Source organism: Capronia coronata (assembly GCF_000585585.1).
Source record: "Capronia coronata CBS 617.96 chromosome Unknown acBCG-supercont1.1, whole genome shotgun sequence".
NCBI lineage: Eukaryota > Fungi > Ascomycota > Eurotiomycetes > Chaetothyriales > Herpotrichiellaceae > Capronia > Capronia coronata.
The window spans coordinates 2,313,972-2,341,699 of NW_006912893.1; the positions used below are offsets into that span (position 1 = coordinate 2,313,972).

The 27,728-nt window shown below is 53.2% G+C and overlaps 12 protein-coding genes across 12 annotated transcripts; 5 read left to right on the plus strand and 7 right to left on the minus strand.

Moving 5' to 3' along the window:
* Nucleotides 1-735: 735 nt before the first annotated feature.
* Nucleotides 736-2,634, plus strand: A1O1_00815 (cystathionine gamma-synthase; the record flags this gene model as incomplete). Its single annotated transcript, XM_007721731.1, has 1 exon — nt 736-2,634. The coding sequence occupies one exon, from the start codon at nt 736-738 to the stop codon at nt 2,632-2,634; it is 1,899 nt and encodes a 632-aa protein (XP_007719921.1).
* A 1,123-nt stretch (nt 2,635-3,757) lies between these two features.
* A1O1_00816 (uncharacterized protein) lies at nt 3,758-4,925 on the plus strand (the record flags this gene model as incomplete). The annotated part of the gene is made up of 2 exons (XM_007721732.1): nt 3,758-4,012; nt 4,215-4,925. The coding sequence occupies 2 exons, from the start codon at nt 3,758-3,760 to the stop codon at nt 4,923-4,925; spliced, it is 966 nt and encodes a 321-aa protein (XP_007719922.1).
* A 333-nt stretch (nt 4,926-5,258) lies between these two features.
* Nucleotides 5,259-7,337, minus strand: A1O1_00817 (uncharacterized protein; the record flags this gene model as incomplete). The annotated part of the gene is made up of 3 exons (XM_007721733.1): nt 5,259-6,166; nt 6,231-6,514; nt 6,583-7,337. The coding sequence occupies 3 exons, from the start codon at nt 7,335-7,337 to the stop codon at nt 5,259-5,261; spliced, it is 1,947 nt and encodes a 648-aa protein (XP_007719923.1).
* Nucleotides 7,338-8,135: 798 nt separating this feature from the next.
* A1O1_00818 (uncharacterized protein) lies at nt 8,136-9,198 on the minus strand (the record flags this gene model as incomplete). Its single annotated transcript, XM_007721734.1, has 3 exons — nt 8,136-8,292; nt 8,361-8,523; nt 8,586-9,198. The coding sequence occupies 3 exons, from the start codon at nt 9,196-9,198 to the stop codon at nt 8,136-8,138; spliced, it is 933 nt and encodes a 310-aa protein (XP_007719924.1).
* Nucleotides 9,199-9,932: 734 nt separating this feature from the next.
* Nucleotides 9,933-10,640, plus strand: A1O1_00819 (protein-L-isoaspartate O-methyltransferase; the record flags this gene model as incomplete). Its single annotated transcript, XM_007721735.1, has 1 exon — nt 9,933-10,640. One exon carries the CDS (start codon nt 9,933-9,935, stop codon nt 10,638-10,640), a length of 708 nt encoding a protein of 235 aa, XP_007719925.1.
* A 481-nt stretch (nt 10,641-11,121) lies between these two features.
* Nucleotides 11,122-12,724, minus strand: A1O1_00820 (cytosolic nonspecific dipeptidase; the record flags this gene model as incomplete). The annotated part of the gene is made up of 4 exons (XM_007721736.1): nt 11,122-12,426; nt 12,485-12,552; nt 12,613-12,644; nt 12,693-12,724. The coding sequence occupies 4 exons, from the start codon at nt 12,722-12,724 to the stop codon at nt 11,122-11,124; spliced, it is 1,437 nt and encodes a 478-aa protein (XP_007719926.1).
* Nucleotides 12,725-13,168: 444 nt separating this feature from the next.
* Nucleotides 13,169-13,774, minus strand: A1O1_00821 (uncharacterized protein; the record flags this gene model as incomplete). The annotated part of the gene is made up of 1 exon (XM_007721737.1): nt 13,169-13,774. The coding sequence occupies one exon, from the start codon at nt 13,772-13,774 to the stop codon at nt 13,169-13,171; it is 606 nt and encodes a 201-aa protein (XP_007719927.1).
* Nucleotides 13,775-15,158: 1,384 nt separating this feature from the next.
* A1O1_00822 (uncharacterized protein) lies at nt 15,159-16,298 on the plus strand (the record flags this gene model as incomplete). Its single annotated transcript, XM_007721738.1, has 1 exon — nt 15,159-16,298. The coding sequence occupies one exon, from the start codon at nt 15,159-15,161 to the stop codon at nt 16,296-16,298; it is 1,140 nt and encodes a 379-aa protein (XP_007719928.1).
* An 884-nt stretch (nt 16,299-17,182) lies between these two features.
* A1O1_00823 (uncharacterized protein) lies at nt 17,183-18,112 on the minus strand (the record flags this gene model as incomplete). Its single annotated transcript, XM_007721739.1, has 1 exon — nt 17,183-18,112. One exon carries the CDS (start codon nt 18,110-18,112, stop codon nt 17,183-17,185), a length of 930 nt encoding a protein of 309 aa, XP_007719929.1.
* A 657-nt stretch (nt 18,113-18,769) lies between these two features.
* On the plus strand, nt 18,770-20,598 carry A1O1_00824 (uncharacterized protein; the record flags this gene model as incomplete). Its single annotated transcript, XM_007721740.1, has 2 exons — nt 18,770-19,073; nt 19,760-20,598. 2 exons carry the CDS (start codon nt 18,770-18,772, stop codon nt 20,596-20,598), a joined length of 1,143 nt encoding a protein of 380 aa, XP_007719930.1.
* A 646-nt stretch (nt 20,599-21,244) lies between these two features.
* Nucleotides 21,245-23,093, minus strand: A1O1_00825 (isocitrate lyase; the record flags this gene model as incomplete). The annotated part of the gene is made up of 3 exons (XM_007721741.1): nt 21,245-21,602; nt 21,782-22,833; nt 22,890-23,093. The coding sequence occupies 3 exons, from the start codon at nt 23,091-23,093 to the stop codon at nt 21,245-21,247; spliced, it is 1,614 nt and encodes a 537-aa protein (XP_007719931.1).
* Nucleotides 23,094-24,784: 1,691 nt separating this feature from the next.
* On the minus strand, nt 24,785-27,310 carry A1O1_00826 (neutral trehalase; the record flags this gene model as incomplete). The annotated part of the gene is made up of 5 exons (XM_007721742.1): nt 24,785-25,004; nt 25,066-26,804; nt 26,857-26,978; nt 27,038-27,107; nt 27,170-27,310. The coding sequence occupies 5 exons, from the start codon at nt 27,308-27,310 to the stop codon at nt 24,785-24,787; spliced, it is 2,292 nt and encodes a 763-aa protein (XP_007719932.1).
* Nucleotides 27,311-27,728: the final 418 nt, after the last annotated feature.

The window sequence follows — 27,728 nt, forward strand, 5'->3', positions numbered from 1 at the left end:
GCCATATTGCAGTCGTGGACACAGGTTCCCCATCAGGTCCGAGCTGATGTGCAAGCAAGCTTCAGCATCCAGATTGTCGTCTGGTCAATGATGGCAATTTGCACTCGATGAGCAGGACTTGATTGAGTGCGTCTGACCAGTCAAGGCAAGGCTGAGGAAGAGGGAGTGGGAAGGTCTGCAAAAGAATTCATAAAGCGGCAGCAAGTTTTTAGACTGCTTTAAGTGCCAAGTCTTCGATTTGCCAGACTTCCGCTCTAGGAAGGCTATGGCTAATTAGACTGATCTCGCACGATCTGTAATGCTTGCCATACAGTGGCCCCAGGACCTGCGATAGATTCGTACTGGAGTTGTCTGGCTGACAGAATCGTGGCGAGGATATACATCCAGCGATTGTAACAGTAGTAGATCCCTGGAGACCGGGAAATATCTACCATGTGGCCATCGCATGTAGCGAAGCTCTGCGAGAAGAATCTCCCACGGCAAAAACAGTCTAAAACCCCCTCAGCGGAGCCCCGAGATCGGGAAAATTCTCACGGAAGACTCTCGATTCATCAATTGTCCTTGCCACTACTGTCTATGACTCCCTGTGCTACCAGTGCTACCAGTACACAACGAATGAGTAATTCGTGGTATTTGTTGGTCATAGACTGACATCTCATATTAACAGCAGTTTCATTACATTCCGCAAGCTTTGTATCATCTTCACCATCACCATCAACATCCAACATCATCACAATGCTTGCAGCTGTCGGCCAGCCAGTGCCCAATACAGAACACGCGGTGAGCGTGTCGTTGCCGTCATGGAAAGCCACGGTGGGCTACGAAAGAGGAGAGGACTGGGTCGTCTCGAAGATGAAGACAGGATACCCGCGGTTCTTCATCCATTTGACGATCCAGGAGCTGCAAACCGAAATCCTCAACCTGTACGGCCGGCCTGGCGAGAGCGTGATGCTCTTTCCCTCCGCGGCGACGGCGATGCGATGCCAAAGATTTATCTGCGACAGAGCTGAAGGATTGGAGCCCGGTTCAGTGCGGGTCTTGCAATTACAGCCCGTGGTCAGCCAGAAGAAAAGTGTCGAAACGACATTATCAAGTCTGGCCTGCGTGTTCTTCCCTAAAGAGCATTTCGCTGTGGCAAAGCAGGTCTGGCAGCATTCCGGCGACGGGATTTCCAGTCGCCGCGGCGAGTTCTGCCTGAAGGCGCTGAAAGATGGTCTTCTCCGACCCGTCGCAACGCCGTCATCATCTTCTCCGTCTTACGCGAAACCAGGACATGACGATTTCTACCATAAGGGTCCTCGCCGATATCAGCGGGGGGCATCGCGCAATGGAGTTCATCATGACGCCTTCTCTAGTACCACGAATTCAACCTCAACCCATACACCCCTCAGTGAGCGTGCTCTGGCGCATGAACCCACCACAACACCTCCAGTCGATGTTGATGCCGACGCGGAAGACAGGGATCACGCGCAATTTGTGGAGGAGCGGTTCGGACGAAACCTCAACGTGAAGCTAGCGACGCAAGCGAAGCTCGCCATCCGGCGTCGAATCAGCGGCTGTCTCACCGACGACTCGGACCTCGACCAAGCGCTAGCCAATTCGCGCGACGAGAGCAGCGGACGCCAACGCGGCCTTTCCGAAGACGACGTTTATCTATACCCGTGCGGGATGTCGTCCATATTCAACACGCACCGGATCCTCCTCGCGCACGCCGAAGCCAAAGGCGAAGAACCGCGCCGGAGCATCTGCTTTGGGTTTCCCTACATCGACACCCTGAAAATCCTGGAGAAATGGGGTCCAGGGTGTCAGTTCTACGGCTTCGGGAGTTCGGCATGTCTAGACGACCTCCAAAAGCGACTGGAGGGCGGCGAGCGGTTCCTGGCCCTCTACACCGAATTCCCCAGCAATCCGCTCCTCAATGCTCCCGACCTGATCCGCATTCGACAGTTGGCCGACAAATACGGGTTCGCGGTCGTCGTGGACGAGACGGTGGGAAGCTTCATCAACATCGACGTGCTGAGCCACGCCGACGTGGTGGTCAGCAGCCTGACGAAAGTCTTCAGCGGCGACAGCAACGTCATGGGCGGCAGTGCCGTGCTTAACCCGCAGAGTTCCTGGTACGCCGACCTCAAACATCTCATGGCCCGTGAGTACGAGGACAACTACTGGGCCGAGGACGCGGTGTTTCTGGAACGCAATTCCCGTGATTTCATTTCGCGGATCGAGAGGATCAACGTCAGTACCGAAGCCATCGCCTCTACGTTGAAGTCTTGTCCGTTGGTCAAGCAGGTTTACTATCCCAAATATAACCCCTCGCGGCCCAACTACGACGCCTGTCGCACCCCCAACGGCGGCTACGGTGGGTTGCTGTCCGTCACCTTCCACCATCCCGAACAGGCTGTTGCGTTCTTCGACGCTCTCGAGGTCCAGAAGGGTCCTAGTCTGGGAACGAACTTCACGCTGGCGTGTCCCTATGCCGTTCTGGCGCATTATGTGGAATTGGACTGGGTGGCTAGTTGGGGCGTCGATCCTGACATTGTTCGACTGAGTGTTGGATTAGAAGAGCCTGACGATTTGACCGGGAGGATTGAGAGGGCGCTCAAGGCGGCCGAAAATGCTAAGACGGGAGAATAGATAGGTGTCGGCTCAAAACAAAAATGCGGGGTGGCACACTGCTTTGGAATGCTGCCAGGAACACCAACGCGGATATAGAGGTAGATCCAGATCTACTCGCTCCAGAACCAGAGGGACGAAGTGCCATAGACCAGCTCCGCTGTTCAACTCAGCGGACGGAGAGGCCATCACTATTGAAATCTCCTGGGAACACGTAAACTACCGTATTACTGCCCTCCCCTATCCAGAATTCAGCCATCTTCCGACAAATGCGTCTTGGATCTGACCGAAACATTTCCACCTGCTCTGTACGGCGTGGAAATCAGGCACGGAGATGGCATGAGACTCGCATCAGAGCCTCGTGAGGGAGCCATTTTCTGCCATCGCGACTTGCTAACCAACTCGGAGCTTTTCGCTCCGACCCGGGTCGACTTAGTCATCGATACTTCACCCACAACACCGATATTGTCTCTTCGGCATCACGAGGCTCCGATCTTGTCAGGGGAAGCCGGGACTCAACCTCCTCCGTCAAATATCTGCCTGAACCACTGCGAAAGCTACTGCAATATCGATTACGAATAGACTACCTTATGCCATGGCAACCTTGCTTGGGACCCGAATCCCCGTGCACAGCTGCCCGACGGTGATGACATTAATCATCGAGAGGGATGGTCTAGCTCTGTTTCGGGGCCCAGACCTGCCAAAGTCGAGAGATCGGAGGCTGATCATGGCCAACCGGGCGTGCGCTGAACCTTGTTTGTGCATTCAATGAATGCCTGCTCTATTCCTTTCTAGATTGGTAATATGACAAGCTGGGCAAAGCAAGGCAAGTTGGTGGATATAAAGGGGTAGGGTTCCTCCTTGAGTTCTCTTCCAAATTGGTATATCCATATTCCCCAGAAGCACTTGAATCCGTCATAAGTGTCCCAGCGATCATAGTATCCAGTAACAGCTCATCAAGTCACACGTCCTCCTGCTATTGACAATCCGTGGACTACCCATCCACCCATCCACCCATCTGGTTGCTTGTGATTCGTGTGGACAAGCACATGCACCATTTCCCCCATTTGCGATATCATAACACAACCTTTCCACCCCTTCCACCACCACAACATCTCTCACTCAGAGAACTCGAACCCATATCATGTCGAGAGCCATTCTGATCACCGGGGCCACGGGCAAACAAGGCGGCGCTGTCGTGAACGCCTTGGTCGCCGCAAAGGCAGATTTCCAGATCCTAGCCCTGACCCGCGACACACAATCTCCGTCCGCCCAGAGACTGGCGCAAAAGTCGCCCAAGATCAAGCTCGTCACCGGCAATCTGGATCTTCCGGACGAGATCTTCAGCAACGCGAAGGAGGCAACCTCGGCGCCTGTATGGGGCGTCTTTAGTGTACAGGTAAGTCAATGAAGGAAGGGGATACCATATTCATCCTGCTTCCCTTTCCAGAGGTCGACCCCTTACTTGAATCTGGTGACGCCAGAGGAGACTCATTATTCGGCGCAACTCCGTCTTTTTATATCTCCTCTCTTTTCTCTCCTCTATCCATCTCTTCCTCCCTCCTTTTCACCCATACTAACACTTCCACCAACCATACCAGATCGCAATAGGCGGCAAAGCCAAACTCACCGAAGAAGAACAAGGCAAGGCTTTGATCGACGCCGCCCTAGCAAACAACGTCGAGCATTTCGTGTACAGCTCCGTTGATCGCGGCGACAGCCAGGTATCCAACACCAACCCAACCAACATCCCACATTTCATCAGCAAGCATAACATCGAACAACATCTGTTCAAAACAACACGAGAACGACAACACCAAGCGGGACAGCAACAACAGCAGCAGCAGAACAACAAACACACCCTCATGCGCTACACCGTGCTCCGCCCCGTCGCTTTCCTCGACAACCTCATCCCAGGCTTCTTCGGCAAAGTCTTCTCGACGAGCTACCAGATTGCCCTGAGAGAAAAGCCGCTACAGCTGATTGCCGCAAGCGACATCGGCGTCGTTGGCGCGCAGGCTTTTCTTCGCCCGGACGAGTTTTCCGGTAAATCCATCTCGCTGGCCGGTGACGAGTTGACGTTCCAGCAGTTCCGCGAGATCTTTGAGGAGAGAACGGGCCAGACGCTGCCGACGACGTACGGCTTTGTCGCTCGCATGATCATGTGGATGAGTAAGGAGTTTGGCTCTATGTTCCAGTGGTTCTATGATGAGGGGTTCGGCGCCGACATCGAAGAATGCAGAAAGATCAATCCTGGCATGAAGGATTTTGCGACTTGGTTGGACAAGGAAAGCCAGTTCGAGACGCGTTGAATTAGTCCATGGTGACGGAGGATCAAAGTTCTGGTTTCGCTCCTGTTGTATTACCTTGCAGAATCACACTCACTGAAAACGCGCTGTTGCCGCTTATCACAGACGAAGGGACCAGCTTGCTCCTGCGCCTGGGGAATGAAATGAAAGAAGCCATTGCCGAGCAATCGGCAGTTGTACTTACAGCATGGTTGTGTGGGGGTGTCGTTGCGAGAATCGGATACGGCTCCATCCACTTATGTCTGGAGAATAATTGACCAGAGGGCAGCATCAAGAGGCCTGGGAATGCATGTATTGTCGTCATGTCATATGAATGTATTGGTATTCTCCCACTGCTCAAAATACCGAATTTAACCATGAATTGTCATGTTCCAGAAGAAAAGTGTCAAACTCCTTCATCCACTCGGAATCCATGGTCAGATCGCCCCAGTCGGTGTTGGCATAAGTTGATGGATCAAATGCAGATTCTGCGCCTTGAGGAGGTCCATGCACATGTCCAGGACCAGCAGAACCTGCCGGGCTCCTCTGCACAGAAAACCCATCGCCAGCCGCCGAGGCTTGGTCCCTGTATTGGACGTTATCTTCTCCCTGCAATACCCCATGTCTCTGTTGTAGCCGTGAGCGTGGAGGTGCCGTCACATCCACTGCCGACTCTGAAGTTGCTACTGCCGGTTCCGGGTCGCTCCCAAAGACACTGTACACTTGACCTCTAGTGCCGCCACCCAGAATACAGCCTGCGTCTCTGTTGATGCAGACCTCCCTTCTGTTTGAATACCAAAGTCTGAGCTTCTGAAAGACCATCAGACTCGTTCTAGCCTGTGGAAGGTATCCGTCCTGTGAAACTCGGCCGATTTTCCTCACCATCCCATCTAGATAACTCAGTATGGGAACCTGCGCGGCCTCTCGCGCAACACCGGCAGCTGTTTGACTGGACGCCAGGGTCTCGATGAATGGGGTGAGTTTGATGAGACCCATTGCAGCACACATGGTCCAGAGAAAATAGCTGTTATGAAGAGACCTGGCTGTGGCATCCTCCAGAGCCAAATAAATGTCGAGTATTTCCCGACATGAGTCTAGACATTGGCATAGTGCTTCGAAATGCGCAGCTGTCAACGGCACATCTTTGTGGAAAGTTGTGCCGACTTCCTGCTCGTCACCAGGGTTAACTGATTTCGAAAGAAGAGTGCGCATAGCGACTTGCCGCACAGTGAGCCTTGCACAGTGGAACGCGAACCTCGAAAACCCTGGTATGTGGTGTTAGACATTCGGCAGATAGGTACCATCAATGAATGGTCAAGAAAAACTCACGACTGTCTGTTTCCTTCGGCACCGCAGTTGCCCACCTTTCGAGCCTTCCTTCGAGCATTTTCATCTTGTATTGAGTGCTAAGGTTGTCGAAATCCTCTACTGTGCCAGGAGTTCTCCATCCGAGAATATTCGAGGAATCTTCAATCAAAAGCTGGTTCTGCACAAGACTGTAGAGCCACAAATCGGAAGAGTGTACATCGCCACCAGTCGACAATACATCCAAACAAGGCTCCAGATCCGATACCCCTAGCACGGGATATTGGTGCCGGAGTAGGGCCACATTGCTGTCGCGAAAGGTGAGCACAGCCGAAAAATGAGAGTGCTTACTACCACGAAGTGATAGGAAACTTACCTCGACCCTGTATACCAGGCTGCCAGCCACGTCCGCGCCGCCTCTTTTCGGTCGGACTGAGATCCCGAGTCCTGTTTGGCCTTTTTCGCAAGAGCCAGATCGCAACACATGGTCATTGCAGCAGAGGCATACTGAGTAGAAGAGAAGTTTGCCGCCCCCGAAGGTTGGACATAGTAGTTGGAGTACAGGAGGGCCGCTTGAATTAGTTCCATAGATCTCTCTCCAAGAACGAGTATTCGACGAGCCAGCTGCTCATTTAGCTCCATGACAAGTGCTGATTCAAAGGACGGCAATATGGAAGCACTGGCAACAGCGAGAATGGCCAAGAACAAAACCGGCTTCGTGTCCCGGATAGAACCTGCTGTAGCATATTGTGGAAGCCAGACAACAGGCAACTTCGGCCGCAACGTGAGGTTCCAGTGGTTGAACAAGACATCTGCAGTAGGCATATCGATGACCCCTCGGCCAACCACGTCGTTAGGCACGATTGAAGGCCTGCTGTCCCGATCCAAATGGGGTTGCGGTTGCACCGCTCCAATCGCGTAAGGGGGTTGACTGGGTTGTGCGGGAGCCTCGTTGAATGTTTCAGTTGTGGTTGGTGCCGTTGATTCAGCAGAGACTGTCATGTTGCCGTCATCTCCTCCAGGACCCTGCTGGGTTTTGGCAGCTAGTGCATCGGTCAACCGCTCAATTTTCTTCTCCAGCTCCAAGAATTTCTGGGAAGATTTTATCCGCGGCTTTGCTGGGCCAGGCATGATACAAGGCCGGGATCGCTTTAGACATGCATCGCATGATTCGACACCGCGCGAGAGTATACACCGTATCTTCATATTCCGGCAGGCAATACAAGCACGCGCATTCTTTGATCTTCGAGGAGTGTGACGGGATGTTGGTCCGGATTCCTCTCCATCCGAAGACTGGGACGACTGTCCGTCTTCACTGGGCTGCATCATGGGCTCTGGTCTGCGAGCGGAATGATGTCGACGGCGAGTCGTCACTAATGGCCCTCACAGCGACCAATGCTGTATTCTGTACCTGTAGTCGTCGAAGATGGCACAACATAAGCAGAAACCGATGAGGGGAGATCGATGATGGAGGCGTCGGCTGACCTTCCACGTGAACATCTGCTTTGTCAGCACTCAGCCTCGCCCTCCTAATTGACTCAGCCTTGCAGTTCCCCCCTGAGACTAGAGAGCATCTCAAGCCTAGTAATTTTACAGGCTGCAATTGGCGACTAATGAGACAAGATGATCGAAAAAGGACTCTTTGCTACTGACAAAGGCTAAACAGGTTTGCTATATACAATTGCCCTTTCCAGCGTCAGTGTAAAGAGCAGGACCATAGGTAATAAGACATCCGTTGGGAATCTGAGACTGTCAGAACAATCCAAATCATTACAGAAAGAGTAGCACTTCTAGGTAGAGCTACGGGAGACTTTTGCTAGGCATCAAATCATATCACCAACATATTGAACTTGAGTGAAAAGGGCCTTTGCCGGGATCGTTCAGGAAGAAAATATGCTTTTATATGAAATGGTCTGGGTCGCGCATGCACTACTGCCCAGCTTTGACGAACAACTGTGACAGCTCTTCTCTGGGGACACTTTTGAACAAGTCTTCAAAAGTCACAACCTTCACTTGCGGATACTTGTCGTTATCCAGATTTGGTCCGACCGATACTCGGCCCGAAAGCAGGTAATAGGTGTAAAATCTTGAGAAACTCAGTTAGCGAGAAACCGGGAAAATTCAAGGGACCAACATTTGGGGGATCGATCATACTTGAACATGTAGCTGTATACGTTCTCCGGTTCGTTCTTCCGCAGGCGATGCATCTGCTCGTATAGCTCCTCCAAAGAACCCAAACATTCGGTCTTTGGTTTTATGCCGTAAACCTTTTCATAAGTGGCAGCAATTTCGTGAGTTGTCGAGCAGGCACCGAGAACTGAATCATGACTGTCAGCATATCTCTATGATCTTGAAGAATGGGTTCAGCCTCAGCCTCACATCGTAGCACGCCTACCGCTGCCGAATCAAGGCACACAGCAGCCGTATATTCGGCCGAGTTCTTGTACGTGGTCCCCTCCCAGACTTCATTTCCGGTGCCCCAGTATCTGAACGTGGTATTCTGCGGATCCCAAACCCCGAAAACCGGACTGAAGAGCACTTCCAAAAAGCCGCCAGTGAGAATATGCACGCCTTTGATGTTCTTTTTTGCATCGAGGTGCGCCTTTACGTGGATCATGGGGTCCTTTGGGAACAACTCGCCCAGCTGGAGCTTTGTGTAGTCTAGTGCCCAATCGCTAGCCACGTATCTTGGGACTCCCTCCTCCTCACAGACGTTGATGAGCAGTTCCTGTCCATCGATCATCACTCGGTCATCGCCGAGGTAGCAGCAGACCACAACGTCACAACCTTTGACGAATGCGTGAAGAGCATCAGCATCGAACGCGTCACCCTGGACAACTTGGACCTGGGGTGACGATGAGACAGAGGCGGGGACTTTCGACGGTGAGCGGCAAAGTCCCCTGATTCTCGCTTCAGGATATGTCAAGAGTGCATTCGCAAGAAGACGAGCGAATTTGCCAGAAATGCCGGCGATACCGATTGTGGTGGTCATTTTGGAGGATCAGTGTCACAATCTGAGAATTTGAGAGACTTGAAAGCAACAGAGGCTTGTGCCGCAACCATTGGTGCCATGCTTGACGACTGTTCGTGTCACTTATACAGTGCTACGTGCCCCCATGCATGTGCAAGACTGGGGTTGTTGACGGAATGATCTGACTCCGGAAGGTAGGAATCGGACTCATCTGGGTCCGGGGCACAACACCTATAGGTAACTACACCCTGAAATGCTACAGTGCGCCGTAGCGTGGTAGGCACGTGATGCCCCGGGGCACTGTCACGTGATGACGCCCACCCTTTACGGAAGTTCCCACAGCGATGTCATCCCACGATCACGGACAAACGGCGTTTGACTGCATAAGAATCTCGCAGTTCACTCCTACGACAATAGACACTCAAGTCCTGAAAAGAATGCAATCATCCAACTGAGATGAAGGCATTCTATGACACTAAAGTAGGTTGAGAGTCATCCGCAGTTGAGTTGGGCAAGCGACGCTGTGACCAGAGCCCAAACAGTCTAACATCAAGCCGCCCTCTCCTCTCCTTCATTGCATGCACTTCCGAACACCCTCCGCAAGAGTGTCCTTCCGCGTTTCGATCTTTGTATTTGTCAAAGTCTATCAGATCTCACGGGCTTGATAGTATCCCTTGTCGAGCTTGTGCCTGTTGTTCCAAGCACCTGAAACAGGCATCGAAACCACACCCCAATCTTCATCCCCATCTACAACAATGGCCTGGCGCTGCTCCGGTCGCACCAACGCCGAGCTGGTCAGCAACCTCTTCTCCGCGGGGCTGATCACCTCTCCACGCGTGCGCGACGCCATGTCCTCCGTCGACCGAGCAAACTACTGTCCATCATCCCCGCTCGCCGCATACGAAGATTCTCCTCAGCCGATCGGGTTCGGCGCCACCATATCCGCCCCGCATATGCATGCCTCGGCCTGCGAGAGTCTACTGGAGTTCATGCCGGAGAACAAGGGCGCGTGCGTGCTCGATATCGGAAGCGGGAGCGGATACCTGACGCATGTGCTGGCAAATCTGGTCTGTGGAGCGGACGGCGGGGGTGACGGCAAGGTCGTGGGCATCGACCACATCCAAGGACTGGTTGACATGGCGAGACAGAATATGCGGCGGAGCGCGGAAGGACGACGATTGCTGGACTCAGGCAAGGTCGAGCTTGTCCTGGGCGATGGACGCAAGGGGTATCCTGAAGCGGGACCCTACGATGCCATTCACGTCGGAGCGGCCGCGAGCGAACTGCATCAAGCCCTTATTGATCAACTGAAGAGCCCTGGTCGAATGTTCATCCCGGTGGAGGGCGGTGACGGATGGGGCAGCCAGTGGATCTGGGTCGTGGACAAAGATAAAAATGGCAACGTCACCAAGAAGAAAGATATGGGGGTGCGGTACGTGCCGTTGACGGATGCTCCGAAGTGACAATCCCAGATCTTGGAAAACTGGTGGAGGAATCTTTGGAGGAGGAGATGATGCACCCTGTTTGAGGAGATATGGCCGTGGTTTGAGGAACAGAGGCCGGAGCTGTTAAAGTTTCGCTCCCGACGTTCATGATGGCCCTGCTTACGGGCAAACCCAGCCTCTGTTGGAGTTGGGGGTGGTTTTTTCACATACGCTTCGGAGGATGACATCCGAATGCACGCGGATATTTTGCGGAGTTGGGGGCTCAGGCTAAGTGACTGGGATCTGTTTATACAAAAGCATCTGGGGCCAAATCGGCCATCATGGAAAGCCTTGACGGGCTCGCGAATGGACTGTCATCATTTGATGCATGGTTCACCAATAGGGTTCAAGTAAGTCAGGCCATCATCATCATCCATGTGCCTATCTATCATAATGGCTGTATATAAGCGCATCGCAACGCTCATCGGCCGGATTGTCCTGCAGCTCCCTACTTCCAAGTTCATGCATTCACCATAGGCTCTTCAGCCACATAGTGCAGATAGGCGCCCAAGAGCTTCGTGCCCTCAATGTAGTTCTTACGATCAAGCTTCTCATTGATACTGTGGGCGGCGTCGGTGCTGCTGCCCATCGGAAGCAACAAGACATTCTTCCCCGTAGCCTGCTCGAAGGTGATGGTGACAGGAATGCTGCCACCCTCACGAGTCATATCGGGCTCGACGCCAAAGACCTGCTTGACGGCCTTGCTGGCAGCGGTGAAATTCCAGTGCTTGGGACTGGCGACCCACCACTTGCCGTCGTGCTGGCAGTAGACGTCGAGAGTGTTCTTCGAGCCCAGCTTGGCAAATTCCTCCTTGATGAACTTGAACACGGCGTCGTTGACCTGGGACGACTCCATGTCCGGCACGGTGCGGATGGAGAACTTGCCAATCACTTTGGCCGGAATGACGGTCTTTGCGCCAGGCGCCGAGAACGCACCCTCGACTCCGTGGATGGAGAGCGACGGGTACCGCCAGCGCGCCATCAAGGTGCGCTCCTTGTCGTCGAAGATGGCCGATTTGCTGCCTAGCGACTCGTACAGGTTGTCCATGGTATACGAGATCGGCCCGTAGAGCGCCTTCTCCTCCTCCGTCAGCGGGGCGACCATTTCGTTGATGCCCGGAATCAAGATTTTGCCCTTGGTGTCGACCAGTTTGCCGAGAATATGCACCAGGTCAGTCATGGGTTCGTGGGCCGTGCCACCAAACACGCCGGAGTGCAGGTCCTGTCCTGGCCCGGAGATGGCGACTGAGTAGTAGTTGCACCCGCGCAGACCATATGTGAGACATGGCTTCTCTGTTCCTAGCCAGTAGTTGTCCGAGATGCAGACGGCGTCGGCGTCCTTGAAGAACTTCTTCGCTTCTGCGTTGATGAAGTCGTCCAGGCCCTCGGACCCGTACTCCTCCATTCCCTCAAAGCAGCAGAGCAGATTGACGGGGAAGTCGACTCCGGCTTTCTGATGCGCTTCAATGGCGTTCAGCCAGCCCAGTACGGGGCCTTTGTCGTCAGTACTGCCGCGACCGTACATTCGATCTTTCTCGTCGATGGTCAGCTTGAATGGCTCCGTGGCCCAGCCGTCCTCCATCAGCGCAGGCTGCACGTCGTAGTGACCGTAGACGAGGATCGTGCGCTTGTTCTTGTCGTTGCCGTAGCGAGCGATCACGACGGGTGGGAGATCGAGGTGTTCCTTGCCGGGTTGTTTGCCCAGAGGTCGTTGTTGGACCTCTGCGCCTAGAGCCTCGAGCTCAGAAGCGAGGAATTGTCCCATCTGTATTGTCCTTCAGCCATTCTGGTCTCAGCACAGCTCTTCATGTGTTGAAACGTACTCGCACTACATCCTTTCTCTTGTCCTCGTCCGCAGACACTGATGGAATCGCAACGGCTTTTCGTAGGCCTGGCAATTGTCGTTAGTGACCCCGCCCTTTTGCAAAAGTGGTGCGCGATGCATGCTTACGGTCAATGAACGAATCGGCCAACTCGTCGACCCTGTAATTGTCAGTCTGAAGCCATCGACCGGTACGAGAGCGGGCATACTTCTTGAAATAGGGATCTAGTTGTGGTGCCATCTTGTTGTCTGAGATATGGCCGTAGTAGGTTCGTACTGGAACAGTTTGGAAAGGATGTGGACTCGGAAACCCAGGTCGAACTGCGGTACTCGAAGCAGTGACTTGTCTGAACAAAGGATCCAAACCCTTCGAAATGAAGCGAGGGGAACAGGTTTTATGGAACATGCGTTATCAAGCGGTTAGGTGCGGGCAGTTGTCCTTCGGAGACTTGCAAGTGTAACGGTTAGTACTTGCTGGTAATTGCGAAGGCCAACGGGCAAAATCCGAGTGTTTGATTGATTGAGAGCGGGTGAATTATCTCCGAACCCGATTTGTATGGACTACGAAACTGTGAACAACCGCAACCCGAAACCGTGCGATTTGAGCATACAACAGTCATAGCTGAAGAATTGGTTGGTTCAAAGCTCTCTATATAATACAACGCTTTTTCTCATCGACTGCACTTTATTCGTCTCTGAACCACCGGTCTTTCCTCAGCTCCTTATCCTCGCGTGCCTCTCTTCTCTTTTTGCCCCATCGTGACTTGACGATCTGGGTGACGAGTTTCTGCTGTTCACCTTTTTCTTTGGCGAGCCCTTCGGTCACGAATATAGCAAACACAGGCGAGCAGTCAAACTTCTTCGCCAGCCGATTCACCGTCCACTGTGTCGGGTCCGCTTTTCGAAGTTGTCTCATTTCCTCGACATCCTTTTCCGTCAGGTGGTATCGCTTTTCTCTTTGTCCTTTTAACGCAGGCAGCTCTTGGCTGAACTGTAATTGCAATTGCCTGGTTTCAGGATCTGGGAAGACTTTTCTTCGGTCATTGTTCGGTAGGAATATGTTGGGCGTATGGTAGACATTGGGCATACTCGGAGGAGGATTGTAAATGATGTGATCATGTTGCTCGGTTTTCGACGGCAGGAAGGAGGCGTCGGGTTTGACGTTTAGCTTAGACCTCGTTCGTCTGTAGGTTGACTGATGGCGGCGGGTTGATGGCTGGAGGATTTGCGCGCAAAGCTTGTAAAAGCGTGAGGACGCTGTGGAAGGCGAGAAAAGACTGGTAGGCTGCATGATGGCACCAGGATGGGGAGCTTTAGAGGAGGTCGCTGTAATGCGGTTTCGCCGGTGCTGAATGCAGGTCTCGTAGACTTGACAATTTGAATGCCGGATGCTAGTTAGGAGAGATCAGTTGCTCCTTTCCGTGTCCAGGCCGGGTTCAGTTGCACGCGGACATGTTTGCCTCCTGTCCTGCGAGACGCAACGTAGAATAGCGACTCTTCAGGGCGAGCTGGCGCGCCCGGACGAGGTGGAATGGTATATGCCGGTCTGTACAGGTCCTCGAGAAATTGAGCCAGAGCCAGAACTCGGGCGCCAGTCAATAGTACACTGGCAGCAAGCAGCCTTTTGGTAAAGACTTTGTCTTGGCGTCGGATCAGAAGCTTTAATTATTGGTGCCGCTTTAATATCTCCCTAATTTATACCAGCCACACGGCGAAAAGCAGCGAGGCTCTATCAGACATGCAACAAACATCAAAGTTGGAGGATCCGCGAACGCAGCGTCATCAGTCACAAGACCATGCAAAATACCAGCATACAGTTGGAGTACGGTACCTTTCCCAGACATGGGCGGTCTCAAGTAACATCAATACTCATCATGCTGATTGGTTCATTAACTCCCGGCCCATCCATATATACATAGTACCTAATAGGTACCTGTAGTAGCTCCTGCGCTCTACGCTTACTGTACCTAATAGACCGCAGTACTCTATTACTACAGAGTAGACCGCCGTCTCTACCACCGCATCTGAATCGAACTGCGCCCACCTCTTCTCGTCCAACCCAACACCCAACTTGGTTGCAGACAGCGGGCGCCTTGCTCTGTCCTGTTGTGTCCTGTTCTCCCATGCTCTGCCCTGACTGTTTCGCCTGCAGTGATTGAACGACTGATTGACCCTGGCATTGGCATTGCCATTGAACGCACCTACGACCTCTCTCACCCTTCTCCTTAACCCCTTCAGCAAGCCATCACCACACGTCGAACTTCCGCCTTCAGATCTCCATTCCTCACGTATCCTCGTTGCACAGGCCATCTGCCGTCATTCTCTTGTTGTCCCGGGGAATGAAAAAGGGTTCTTCGTAGCAACCTGACAGCTGCCATATATCTACACTCCACACCGAACTGGACGATTCCTTAACTGTGCTTCCTGCGCGGCCATCCTGTGGCCGGGGCATATAGGAGGTCGACCGTCTGTTGCACTCAAGCCGTGTCGTTCTACTCAGGCATTGAATCTCACCACTTTTGCTCGCCTACTTTGCGCCATGTCGACCAACTAGCTGTTTTTCTAAACCCGTGCTTATCGTCTCTATCCTGCCTTCGGTGCCCTTTCCAGCTTAAGTCGCGCTATTGTCCTGGAGTTCACTCGACCTCGAGACTGTGCAAGGCTAGGCTCGCAGCATGTCCTCAAAAAACCCCTCCATCAGCGAAAAGGTCAGCGTCCCGAGTACCGAATCGAAAGACTCCGCTTCGCCCTTACTCAGGAATACTCTGGGAGGCTCCAATGCTGGGCAGGCACAACAATCCTCAGGCGAAGAAACATCCGTCAAGCCGCGTAAGCGGGATTTTTGGAAATTTGGCAAGAAACAGGAAGAGGACAAACCACAAGAGAAGGGTAAGGCGCCGGTTTCGCCCAAACCGAAAACCTCCACTGTTAGTCCGTCAGTTGGACTAAGCCCTGGATCTCTGGCCGGATCGGTATCGCCGCATAGGGGTTCTCTGGTTCACCCATATGGCCGGCCCGGTTCTCCCAGCTATGCCTTCCACAACACCTCCCCGAGACCGCAATCACCCGCGTCGTCGATGATATTCGAGCGCAATGTCCAGGAAGAAGTCCTTCCTCCGGAAACCTCTCCACACTTGCCCTCCCATGTCATTATGGAAAATCACATTGCGCCGGCATTGGATGCATCTGCTGAAGCAATCACCAACGACAAGTTGGATCCTGATACGGTGGAAATTGTTACGCATGCCACACATCAACCTGCAGCCGTTACCATTACCGGGCTAGGGGGTGAGCAATCGATGGCTTCTTCTGTTGTGGATGAGTCGCCCTCCCCACCAGTACACCGACATGATGCGGATAATGTGTCAACATATGGTTCTTTCGACTCAGGAGACGTCCGCCGGCTGAGTTTCATTTCCTTTGCCGATGTCGTCCACGGCGAGCAAGAGATGGGCGTGGCTGACGCTCGACGCGACTCGGCACACTTGTCCGGGCATCAATCTCTGGTTCCTCCTCGATCACCGTCGCCCATTCGGTCTCCTACATCTTCGGCCGCGTTTGGCACGTCCCCACCAACGAGCGTGACTGCGTCTATGAAGGGATTAGAACAATCACCCCACCGTGGGCCACGAGGAACAGGAAGTCCATTGCCTGGACAGAGCTCTCCATTGGCACTGGGCAGTGAGGTCAACATTGAAACGATGAGACAGGCGCTGCGGAAGACCGGTAGTGGAGACTTGAGTCATTTCCGCAGTACTCCGTCCAGCGCGGTAGGAAATGATGACGGGAGCTATACTGATCGACCATTCCGTTGAAATCAACTGTGGCGAGGAGAACAGAAGAAGTCGACTATGACCGACTTCATGAGGGTGAAGAACAGGTGTGGATGTGGACAGGCTATATGATTTACGCTGGCGCATATCATGACTGATGGGAAGGGTCGTGTCGGATTTCCGAACAGGAGTGCGATGAAAGTGAGAAGAGAGAGATTCTTGATCTTCGACGCGACAACTTGAGGTCGTGTGGACTTTGGACTGGCCCTGTGGAGGGAGGCATTGGATTTGGCTGAGCGTTAGATACCATCGTTGCTGGATTATGAGGTTCTGTTTTCTACAGCCACAGTCGCTTTTCGCATTTCCTAAGATATCTTACATGAATTCATGTTTTCTTCTGGAGATCTGACCACTTTTGACAATATTCATGTTAAGACATACTGTAGGTATGTATGCAACATGTATGCAACCTGTAAATGGATATTGGTCCACGTCAAGGACGCCGTCCTTCCATCGACCTCGTCCCCGTCCCTCAGCCTTTCCACCCCGTCAACTCCACCTCCGCATTATGTCAACATCGGCCAAGGTTCCAGAAAGACAATCGGCCACATACTAGTATGCGCCTCCTCATAGAAACAAATGCACCAGTGGAAGACCATGATCATTGCCCAGCTGCTTTGTCATACTGTAGGGCGATGGACTACCTTTTGGAATCACCACTTGGTGGAATTGCGGCCCCGAGACTCAAGAACGTCGGAGGCATTGTAGCATGAGTTCATCTGAGAGAACAGGGAACGGGCAGTTGGCAATAGCCATGGAGGGTCGACAGGGGCCGGACTTGTTGAGAGGACCGACTGCTTTGTGAGCACATTAACACCGTGCTGCTGCCGGGAGGACGGAGGAGACCTGTGGCGATGGACATGTCTTCACGCGGGACCCACGACCAGGAGAGAAGAGGGTAGGTCAATGTCGATTTCGATGTCTTTGACCAAGTCGTATCGCGCTTGCAATTCTGTCAAGACGGCATCCTGGCTCATCGATGTCCGGGCGAACCATAGATGCGGGAAGATGTACGGCTGCGACGATATGAGGAGATGCACCTCTTTCAATCTAGGTTTCCGGACCGGCGCATACAGCCACGCGAGGTCATCGTCGTCCGAATCATCCTCATCGGAGCTGTGGTTATCGGATTTGTGGCCCTTTGAACAGCTGGACTCGCAGCAGAACCCCTCGACAAGAGAACGACCAAGGTCAGAGTGCTCATGCGCTCCGCCTTTCTGTCCGCACTCCTCATGACAGGTTGGTCTATGTGCACCATCGCTCCCATTGTCCGAGCATGCCATGTTCTCCGCTTCGTGCTGAGCCTGAACCCGAGACGGAGCCGGAGCCGGAGCCGGAGACTGCGCCAATGTCACATAAGTTATGATCGTGCGTGGCGGTTCCACCACGAAACTAGCCGGGGCTGAAGATTGCGCGGGTGCCGCATCAAGGAGAGTTGCCAAGCGAGCAATCGCCGTGATTTCGTCCATGTGAAGCGTGGTGCAACCCGTACCATCTGAAACCAAGATGCGGAAGAGCTTCACCACGGCCTTGCTCCAGCAAAGTCGCGAGTGGTCAGTTGAAGTCTCCTGAAGAAGGACGTTGCGGACGATCTCGATCATCTTCGGGAATACTGCTGTATTTGCTGGCCCTGCACTAGGCAACAATTGCGAGAAGCAGGCGCTTTCCATGATAACACGCCACGCCAGGGTCAGTTCCGGGGCCTCGGGAAACGACTTGTACCGTTGTAACTTGAAGCTGTCGATGATTTGCCCCAGTCCATATCCACTGACAAGCAGCCCGATGGAGTCAAACATAACCTCCTACAGGTATTCGTCGACGGGACAAGGACACTGGGCCAGACTGGTATCTTTGGAGAAAGGGAAAGCATCAGGCGAGAATCGGACTTTCGCAGCTTGTGGGTTGAATCCGCCCATATCTACCCAAGACAGATAGAACCTTGACTATCCATCAATGTTCTCCAAGGCAACCATGACATTGTCATACTTGTAGTCGCAATATTGTAGGCCCAACTCCATCGACTGGCACAACAATTGTTGCGCGCTGTACAGCAGTTGGCGTCCAGATTCGGGGTGCTAGGAATCGCTATTCCGTGGCTGGACGTACAGAGGAGCAGAGTCCTCGATCCTTGCTGTGTAAAATAAAGGCTTGATGTCCAGGTACAGTACAGGAACTACCTCTACTACCTAGGTACCTAACTGTCTAGCGTGACGGTATAACAACATGTCCAGAGTCACCTCCCCTCGCCCCGTACACTGGCCGACCAGACAAACCTATCACCCATCGTGACAGGCACGTTGTTGCTACTGCTCTCTCTACGAGGACGCCAGCAACATCCCCGTCCATCATCATCAGAGATCCACCTCCCCTGGTTCTCCTTCTCCTTCTCCTTCTCCTCCAGCCTTGCGTCTCGGTTACCGCTCCAGGCCAAGCTGCGCAACGTGCCAGTGAAGATGACGACCAAGAGCATGACCAGTACACGCGTGGCCGCCACCGCGGTGAAAGCGCTCAAGATCCTCTTCGCCCTTGGCATGGCCACGCAAGTCAACCGCTTTCTGAACCGTCTGGCTCTGAATTATTGGCATCTCCGCAGACAGGGCAAGCCGTGGGAGTTCCAGACCGAAGGCAAGGAGACGATCGTGGTGACGGGCGGATGTAGTGGGTTCGGCAAGGCCATGGTCGACATGTTTGCGGCCAAAACGAAAGCGAATCTGGTCGTCTTGGATGTCCAGCAATTGCCGGATGATATGAAGAATAGTGAGTCATTCTTGGTCTTCAACTTTTTCGAGGTTGTGGATTTGTGACTGTTCTGCTGCTGCTGCTGTACTTGTGCCCCTGAATTGCCTTGATGTCTTTGTCGTCTGTTGTCTGTTGCTGGATGTTGGTCTGGAACTCCGATATCCTCCATGTTCTCTTCAAGCATGAGCCAGAGTCATGGGTTTCCGTCATATCATCCAGAGAATCAGTTTGTCTTACTCCACTGGAGATTGAACGTTATGTCGTCTGAAGGACCCTACTATCCAAAGGAGACCACCTTCAGAGTACACAACACAACATGACCAGATATCTCCTATCCTTCGACGCGCACACGTCCTTTTGTTTCTTCCGGCCTCCGAGCTCCTCAAAGACAGAATGTGAAGCTCTGTTGTTTGTTCATCGAACCCTTCTTTCCCGGCAAGAATCCTCAATCTGCCATGTCAGACTCCTATCTACCCCCGATTGTCTTCCTCTCCTTGCCACCACCAGCACAAGTACAACGCGAACCCTAACACCAACCCCCCATACTGATACCATCAGCCTTCTGTTTCTGTTTCTGTTTCTGTTTCTGAGTCTCTTCTTTCCCACTCCACCACAGCCTATCCTTTCCATCCTTTCCGTCTTCCTCTCGTCTGATACTCAAACTACCACTAACATCCTTTTCTCTTCTTTTCTCACCACTCCAGTCCCACGCCTATCCTACTTCCAAACCGACCTAACCTCCCCCACATCCATCACGGCGACAACAACCTCCCTCCTCGAATCCATCCACCCAGCCCCAACCGTGCTGATCAACAACGCCGGCATCGCACAGGCCCACACGATCCTCGGCACCAGCGACGCCTTTCTCGAGAAGATCTTCCGCGTCAACGTCCTCTCGCACTTCACCCTCATCCGTCTCCTTCTGCCGCACATGCTGGCCATGCGCAAAGGCCACATCGTCAGCCTGGCGTCCATGGCCAGTTTCACCGGCGTGGCTGGTCTGGCTGACTACAGTGCCTCCAAGGCCGCCGTGTTGGGGTTGCATGAGTCGTTGGTCCAGGAGTTGGGGCACAGATATGGTGGTGATGAGGGTGTGAAGGGGGGTGTTACTAATACTGCTTCTACTTCTGCCTCTGCTTCTGCCTCTGCCTCTACTTCTTCAGGTACCACTACTAGTACTCTTCCTCCTGCTCCCCCTCCTCCTACTATCACTACTCCTCCTACCACCATTGATCCAGGCCATACCATCCAAGCAAGTATCATCCACCCCATGTGGGCTCGCACGCCGTTAATCAACACCTGGGAATCCGCCCTCGACGGGTCCGGACAACCCGTGCTCACGGCGCAAGACGTGGCCCGGCGCGTGGTGGACCAGGTTCTTTCCGGCAGGAGTGGAAGTGTATATATCCCGGAGAAGATGTGGACAGGGACGTTGTTGAGGGTTCTGCCGGAGTGGGTTGCCATCTGGATTCGAGGTGGAGTTCAGAATGCTACTGCTACTGCTATGGGTGCGAGTTCGACTATGGGTGCCACGGATATGTGAAAAGGACGATGGTGTGGGTACTACTACGTTAGTAGATGGACGACAAGGACGAGGAACCACTATCGCAAGCAAATTCTCGCAGAACAAGATCTCTCTTCGTAGGTACTAAGTCAGTGTGGCCGCCAGAACGATATCATATCCATCAAAGCAGTGCATCATGCAACACATCAGATTCAAAGCTGGGACACCGAGTGAACAAAGTAACCTACTACGTAGTTAGAACTCAAGCAGCCTCCCACATGACCATCTACATTTTCATCTTCATCTTCATCTGCATGGCATCATGTGGCAAACAGGATACGTTCTACCACGATCGAACACTCTTTCTGTTTACATGGCAATTCGGTTCAATTTGATTCATTCCGCTTCAAGCCACTTCATGCTTCTCTTCTCGGATAGGAAAGACTCAGTCATTCATATGGCACCACTATCCTCGGAGATCCTTTTTGTACTTGACAGAAGCCCACGAAACATAGTAGTCAGTCTGCTTTCTTCTTTCTTCCCCGGTGGCCTAGCCAACAATCGACATCTCTCAACTTGGCCCATCATGATCATCATCCTGTCGTGCTTTTTCTTCTTCTGGCCCTCCTCCCTTCTTGCCTCTTTTACTCTCCTTTCGCCGTTTTCCTTTCTACACACAACCTCTTCAATGAAACTGGTCCTCAGTCACCCCCTTGCCCATGGCAGCGGTACTACTAACGCCGCCCTGCACCATCTTCAGCAACCCATCGACATAATTGGCACCCGACCACTTCTGATGCGTGACGACGTCGATCTTGGCTGCCATCTCCGGCTCCTGGATCAACTCGCCGTAGGCACGCATGCCGCGCTTGGCAAATTGTTTGGCAAAGGTATCGGAGATCAAGGCGGTCGAATGGAGACCGGCCAGCGTGATGAACTGCCAGCAGTAGCCCAACTCGCCGAGGCGCTGGATATATGTTTCCTGGTCGTTGGCGGACATGGCGGCCTTCCAGTTGAAGGATGGGGAGAGGTTGTAGGCGAGTCTAGAGCGTTCATTTGTCAGCCTTCGGATAACTCATAACATCTCAAACGTAAACTCATAGTCGTAGTCATAACATAACCATAACCATATCCATATCTGGTTCACACAGACCAGACGCAGGAACCAGATACGATGGGAACAGAAAAGGGAAACGAAAAAGGCGGGTTTGGATCAACTCACTTCTGTTCGGGCCAAACGGCATGAACACCCTCGGCGAATTCCTGCGCTTGGGCGTAATCAGGCAGCTTGCTTTCCATCCAGATCATGTCGGCGTACGGAGCATACGCGATGGCGCGGTTGATGGCGCATTGGCAGCCGCCGGAGAGCCGGTAGTAGCCTTCGCGCGTCCTCGGGGCGTCCCAGTCCCAGAAGATATCCGTGCCCGTGAGACCGCGGGCGATGGCACGGCATTCGTTGTTGGATCTCCCCTTGGAGGCACCTTTGTATTTGGCCACCAAGGAGGCTTTGTCGACGTGCACGCCGGCGTTGATGGCGTCGATCACGGCGTCGTCAAACAGTTTCAGTCCGGCCTGTTGCGTCCAGTTGTCTTCGATGGCTTGTAGCTGTTCACCGTTCTTGCCGGCCTGTTCGGCGGCGAACATGAGATCGTTGAGGGGTTGGAGGTTGGCATTGGTGGAACCGAGGATGTAAGCGTGATCTCGATGGTCGATGGTGGTGGTGATCAAGGTGGCCGCCTCAGCGTCGGTTCGAGCGACCGCCAACAAATCCACGCCCATGATGTCGGCTTGAGCACGGATGGCTACGAGACGGTTGATGTGTTCCGAAACAGGCACCAGCACCTTTCCGGCCATGTGTCCACACTTCTTTGTTCCTGGAGCCTGGTCCTCAATATGGATCCCGGCGGCGCCCCTCTCGACGAACAGCTTGGTAAGTTTCATCACCGCAGTCAGTCCCCCGTGACCAGTGTCAGCGTCAGCAATGATGGGTCGTAGGTAGTCAACATTGGCGACGGAGGCTCGCTTCTCTTTGGGAGTAGTGAGACGTTCTTCCCTTTGCTTGCGGTCATGGAACAGTTGGGCCATAAACAATTGGTTGACCTTGTTCGGCACGGTGTTCATGGGATAGTCGGCCAAATCGGGAGATGGCTCGTCGGTAGAGGAGGCGGTAGAGGAACATTGCCAGCCAGAGACGTAAACGGTGTCGAGATACTTGTTCATCTGGGTGAGCATGGTGGGCTCGAGACATCCGTACGTTGTCGAGGCAGTTTTGGTCTGAGAGCACAGAGTCAGCTTGCCATAATGTATCAGGGCAACTCTATAGATCATACAGCATATCGGTTCTCAATCAACTTCCACAGCTTCTTGGCCTGAACATTGCTTGGGTAGTCGATCTTGATGGTGCCTCGTTTCTGGACAATCTGCTCGGCTGTGTAGGGCCGTCTGGTATATCTCCATCGGGAGTCCGACCACCACTTCTTGACCGCTTCCACATCTTGCAGGTATTGCTGATCTTCTTGTTCAATCGAAGTCATCTTGAAGGCGTCGATGACCTTGTTCACGACAGACGTCATACAATGCGGGCGGAGGGGTCTTTAATATATATAGCAGAGACTGTGACTTCGTTGCGAGACGCTACGATGACAACGACAGGAGCGAAGAGCTGGCGAAGAAACTGGACCCGATTGACCGTGGACCGAGGAACAAGACAGTCATCAGAGAAAAGTGGAAAGAGGAGCATGCGCCAGAGTTCAAGTAATAATGACCACCAGGCCAGAGGCGAACTGGCCGAGCGCTGGATTGGCTGCACATGGCTCTCCCTGTCCATCTCCAATGAGCTGAGAGGTATGACACGAGCACGGCCCTAGAGCACTGCTTCATCGATATCCTCCGGTTCTGGCCAAGCTTGGACTCGACCGTACTGGACCCGGGTCAAGGGCGGGAGAGGAACTAAAGGGAGTCGGGGAGGAAGAGCGGCGAACAGGGATTGGTCATCGAATGGCAAGCCTGGGGAAGAAGCCGAACTGAACGAGAAGGATGAGACAAATGCCCAAGCGGGTCTTTGACGGGAAGGGCTGTTTGCCCATAAAATGCGAGGGTGGTTCGAAACTCGTATGTTCCTCGGTGGAGGCTCGGCTTTGCGGGGGAGGGCGATGGAAGCGAGGCTACAGGAGCAGGACTCGCCGACAGCGACATGTGCTCCACTGGTGTGATAGTAATGACGCCAGATCGACCTCTCTCCGTTCGCCCGCAGTAATCATGGTTCAATCAAAATGAAGTAGTGGTTGTGAGGGAACGTGTTGAAAATATGGCTCGCAGAAGGTAAACTCCTCCCCGTCTGGCAGGAGGTGGTCGAGTTGATATCTTGCATTGTCTGATCCATGGTTGACTCTTCATGTCTTCCCTTCCTCCTCTTCATCTTTGATGTGCAATAATGGTTCCGTTGTTCGTGTTCACAGAATGCATCGTGACATTTGCCCCAGAATCGATCTCCGCATTTGCCTCGGCACGTGTCACGTGACGGGACGTCGGGAATATCAGGCGCTGCCTTCGGAAGCCACCGATGCTCGTTGTCGTCTATATCGATGACATGCTCATTGCAATAACATACTAGTACAACAAACAACCTTGCGCGAAAATGAACCGGGCCCTGGTCAATCCATCACCCACTGTGAAATGTCCGGTACCGTTGCCAGCCTACGACGCCGACGCCGACGCCGACGCCATCGTCTTCACCTTCGCCTACTGAGCGGCCCCTTGCTTGTGTAGCGCGGCGGATCGATACCGAGGTAAACATGGTTTTGATAAAGATGATTGTCACGGTCTGCTGGTAATGGCTCGGGTGACTCTAACAATAACGATGAAAAGGCTAACCGCAAAACCAAGGTACGTATGTACACCCCAACAGGAATCCCTGTCTATGGCCTTGCCTCATTGAAATATGAGGATTCGTAACGCCCATCCATGCATGCGATGCTGAAGATGACTGCAAGCTCTGAAACCACGCAGTGCTCACTGAAGGATACTCCGAGCGCCATTCTGTCTTTCTGTCTTTCTTTCTTTCACTCAAGATCCCATTGCGAGAACCCGCATCCAACCAGACGGAAGATGTAGCGCCTGCAGAGCGCGCAAAATCATCAACCCCGCCAAACCGCAAACCGGTACTGCCTAATTGAATGGCAAGCCTCCTCCACTATCATGTCTCCAGAAACGGGTCGTGGACAGATCACTCCTCAGCGCTCGAGCTGATGACTGCTTCCCCCTCATCTGCCGAGTCTGGTCGTGATTCGTCTGAACCTTCCTCAATAGTGTCGTCAAACGTGCCCAATTTGATTTCAGTTGCTTTGGCAAACGTATCGTACGGGGTAAGGGTGCCCAATGCTCGTTTCATGTGCATGGGGATGAAGGAGAGGCCGTACACATAACTGGCATTGACCCAGCCAAATCTGTTGCCATCTGTCAGCACCGGCTCCGCGTATCAAAAAAAAGGAAAATGTCAGAACTTACCCTTCCCGCGGCACGCCTTTGAAATCCGCTCCCTGGTTGCCGTACTCCGCCTCCACCTTGTGCGGGTCAAGTTCACGGGTGACATTATACTTCTCCACAACCACACCGTTGAAATCGACGAAGGCCTTGGTCACCATGTACAACCACCGATAGGCGAGACGCTGGGCATCTTCGATATATCCGTATTTGATCAGCCCACCCCAAGCGAGCATCTGCTGAGGAGCCCAGCCAAAGGGATAGTCCCACTGTCGATTGGGGCGATCCAGGCCGACCTCTCCACGAGACGCCTCGGTTCCTGACACCAGTCCTCCAAAGCACTCGAATTTGGGGAGAGCATTCAGCACCAATGCGGCAGCCTGTCGTGGCGATGCACATCCGGCCCACATGGCCCAGAAAGTGGTGGCGCTCTCGTACGAGGTACGCTTCTTGTGGACGGTGTCGTAGTCAAAGTACATACCTTTGGCCTCGTTCCACATGTATTTGTCAATGCGAGCCTTGCGCAACCGGGCTCGTCGATCCCATGGAGCGGATGTTTCGTATCCTTCCTTACGATTGGCCTCCGAACGAAACTCGGGAGGAATGGGCAATCGATCTTTGAAATATTGCCGGATGCACCAAGATATGTCGATTTCATACTTGTACAGCAGTGAATTCAGGTCAATGGTGGCCAAATTGGCCGCACAGCCTTCCAGTCGATATGAAGTGTCGTGGCCCGACTCGCGCACGGCACGATCGTGCAGGAAATACTCGTCCAGCTCTGGCTCCTTGATTTCTTCCGAGTTGTAAGCCTTGACAAACTCGTCAAAGGTCATGCCGCGTTTCTTGGCATAAGGCGTGATGATGTGGACGAAGTGGGAGGCTTCCGTTTCCGGCGGCACACCGGCACCATCCGGACGGTAGCGAGACAAACCCGTGGCAGGGTCGTATCGAGGAGCCGACATCCACACATCGTAATATTCTTTGATCGCTGCCAAGATGGCTGTCCGCAGGAAATCGAGGGCACCAGGCTCGTGCTTGATCTTGTCATAGACCTTGAGTGCCATGTCCGTCAAGAACGGCGGTTGAGATCGGGTAAGATAGTAGGAGCGGTTCGCGTTCAAGATCTTGCCGTAATGCTGGATACAGAAGCAGAAGTGGGTGACCATCGACCGCGCCAAATCAACCCGGTCGTTCTGGAGTAACCCAATCGACTCCATATAGCTATCCCACCCATACAGCTCGTTGAACCGTCCGCCAGGCACGACAAAGGGCTCGCCTTTGAGCGTTTCCTGGCCATTGATGACCACTTTCTTCATTGCCAAAGCCAGAATTCCGGGAGCGTCGTTAAGGCTGCGGACGTACTGGGCGGTGATAGGACCCTCGGGCAGCCAGCGGACATCCAATCTGATCTCGGGACGATCCTGGGCAACCTTGGTGTAGTACTCGTGCTGCTCCGGGCAGCCACGTGGTATGTAGATGCGAGGGCGGGGATCATCTGTCCAATCTTTGGGGTCACGTCCAGCCTTTTCGATGGTGTCTGCGTCTAGACACCGAGTCAGGTTGGTCCAGAATTCATCCCTGATCCGACGAGATAAGCGGTCGACTGGGTTCTCACTGAGCCGAGAACGATGTATCTTTACCACCTTCTTGCCCAGATCTTGTGCCAATGTCAGCTCCTGCAGCAGGTTGCTGATCATGTAATTTCCTCGGACTTCGGCTGACCGATACCCCGCTGAAGCCAGAGTACCCAAACTGATGTGCTACGTGCGGTTAGCCAAGTCTTTGTGTGGTGCAACTAGCCGATGCCCTTACCTTGGGACCATTGTCTTCAATGGTGATCTGTTGATTTCCATCAATGTCCTCTCTCTCAATCAGATCTTTCAAGGTGCGGTCAACGTCAACTATGAGTTCCTGATGTTGCTGGTACTGTTCGTCTGCGGGTTTCGGTGTCAGTCGAAATCCTTTGACTCTTTTGAGGTGGAAAGAAACGCACCATGGCTGGTTCGACGGGCAGGATAGTTGCCCTTGTAACCTGGAAGGCTCTCACGCGCGGGTTTGATGTACTAAGAAATGGTTAGCACTCAACACCGGACGAGACATACAGACAGCGAGCAGCAGTACGTACAGAAGAAACAGCTCGGTTGCGCGCCCCCAACAGCTGACGCCTCACTGCCTCCTCATCATAATAGACAGAGGGGGAGGAATAAGGATCGCGACGGTCCAAGGATGAGCTGCGGCGGCGGTTGTGTCCATTTGGCACGCTCATGACCGACAGAGAGACTTTAGATGTAGACGGTATCCCAGGAGGAACAGATAACGTGGCGACCAAGTGAGGGAGAGATCAAGGAGGTCTGTTCAGACTGCGCAGTCGTCAAACGAGTGTCGAAGCTGGTGACAACCGGGAGTCCGTGACGGGGCTACTCTGGATAGTACGTAGCGTGGGAGAGATAATAAAATGACAGGGGAGGCGATGATGTCGTTGCGGACCCGCCTGAAAGATTTGAACTGCCACTGACAGCTTCTCACTGCGGCTTTAGAGTTAAACTGCCGGTGATAAGCAGTGGCACCCTGGACTGTGGCACGAGACAAAGCTCAAATACGAGCTGGAAAAAAGGAAATATCGCTGTCGTCGAGAGAGTGTGAGATTTTGAGCACGCGACTCTAGGTACGGAGCTGACCAACGT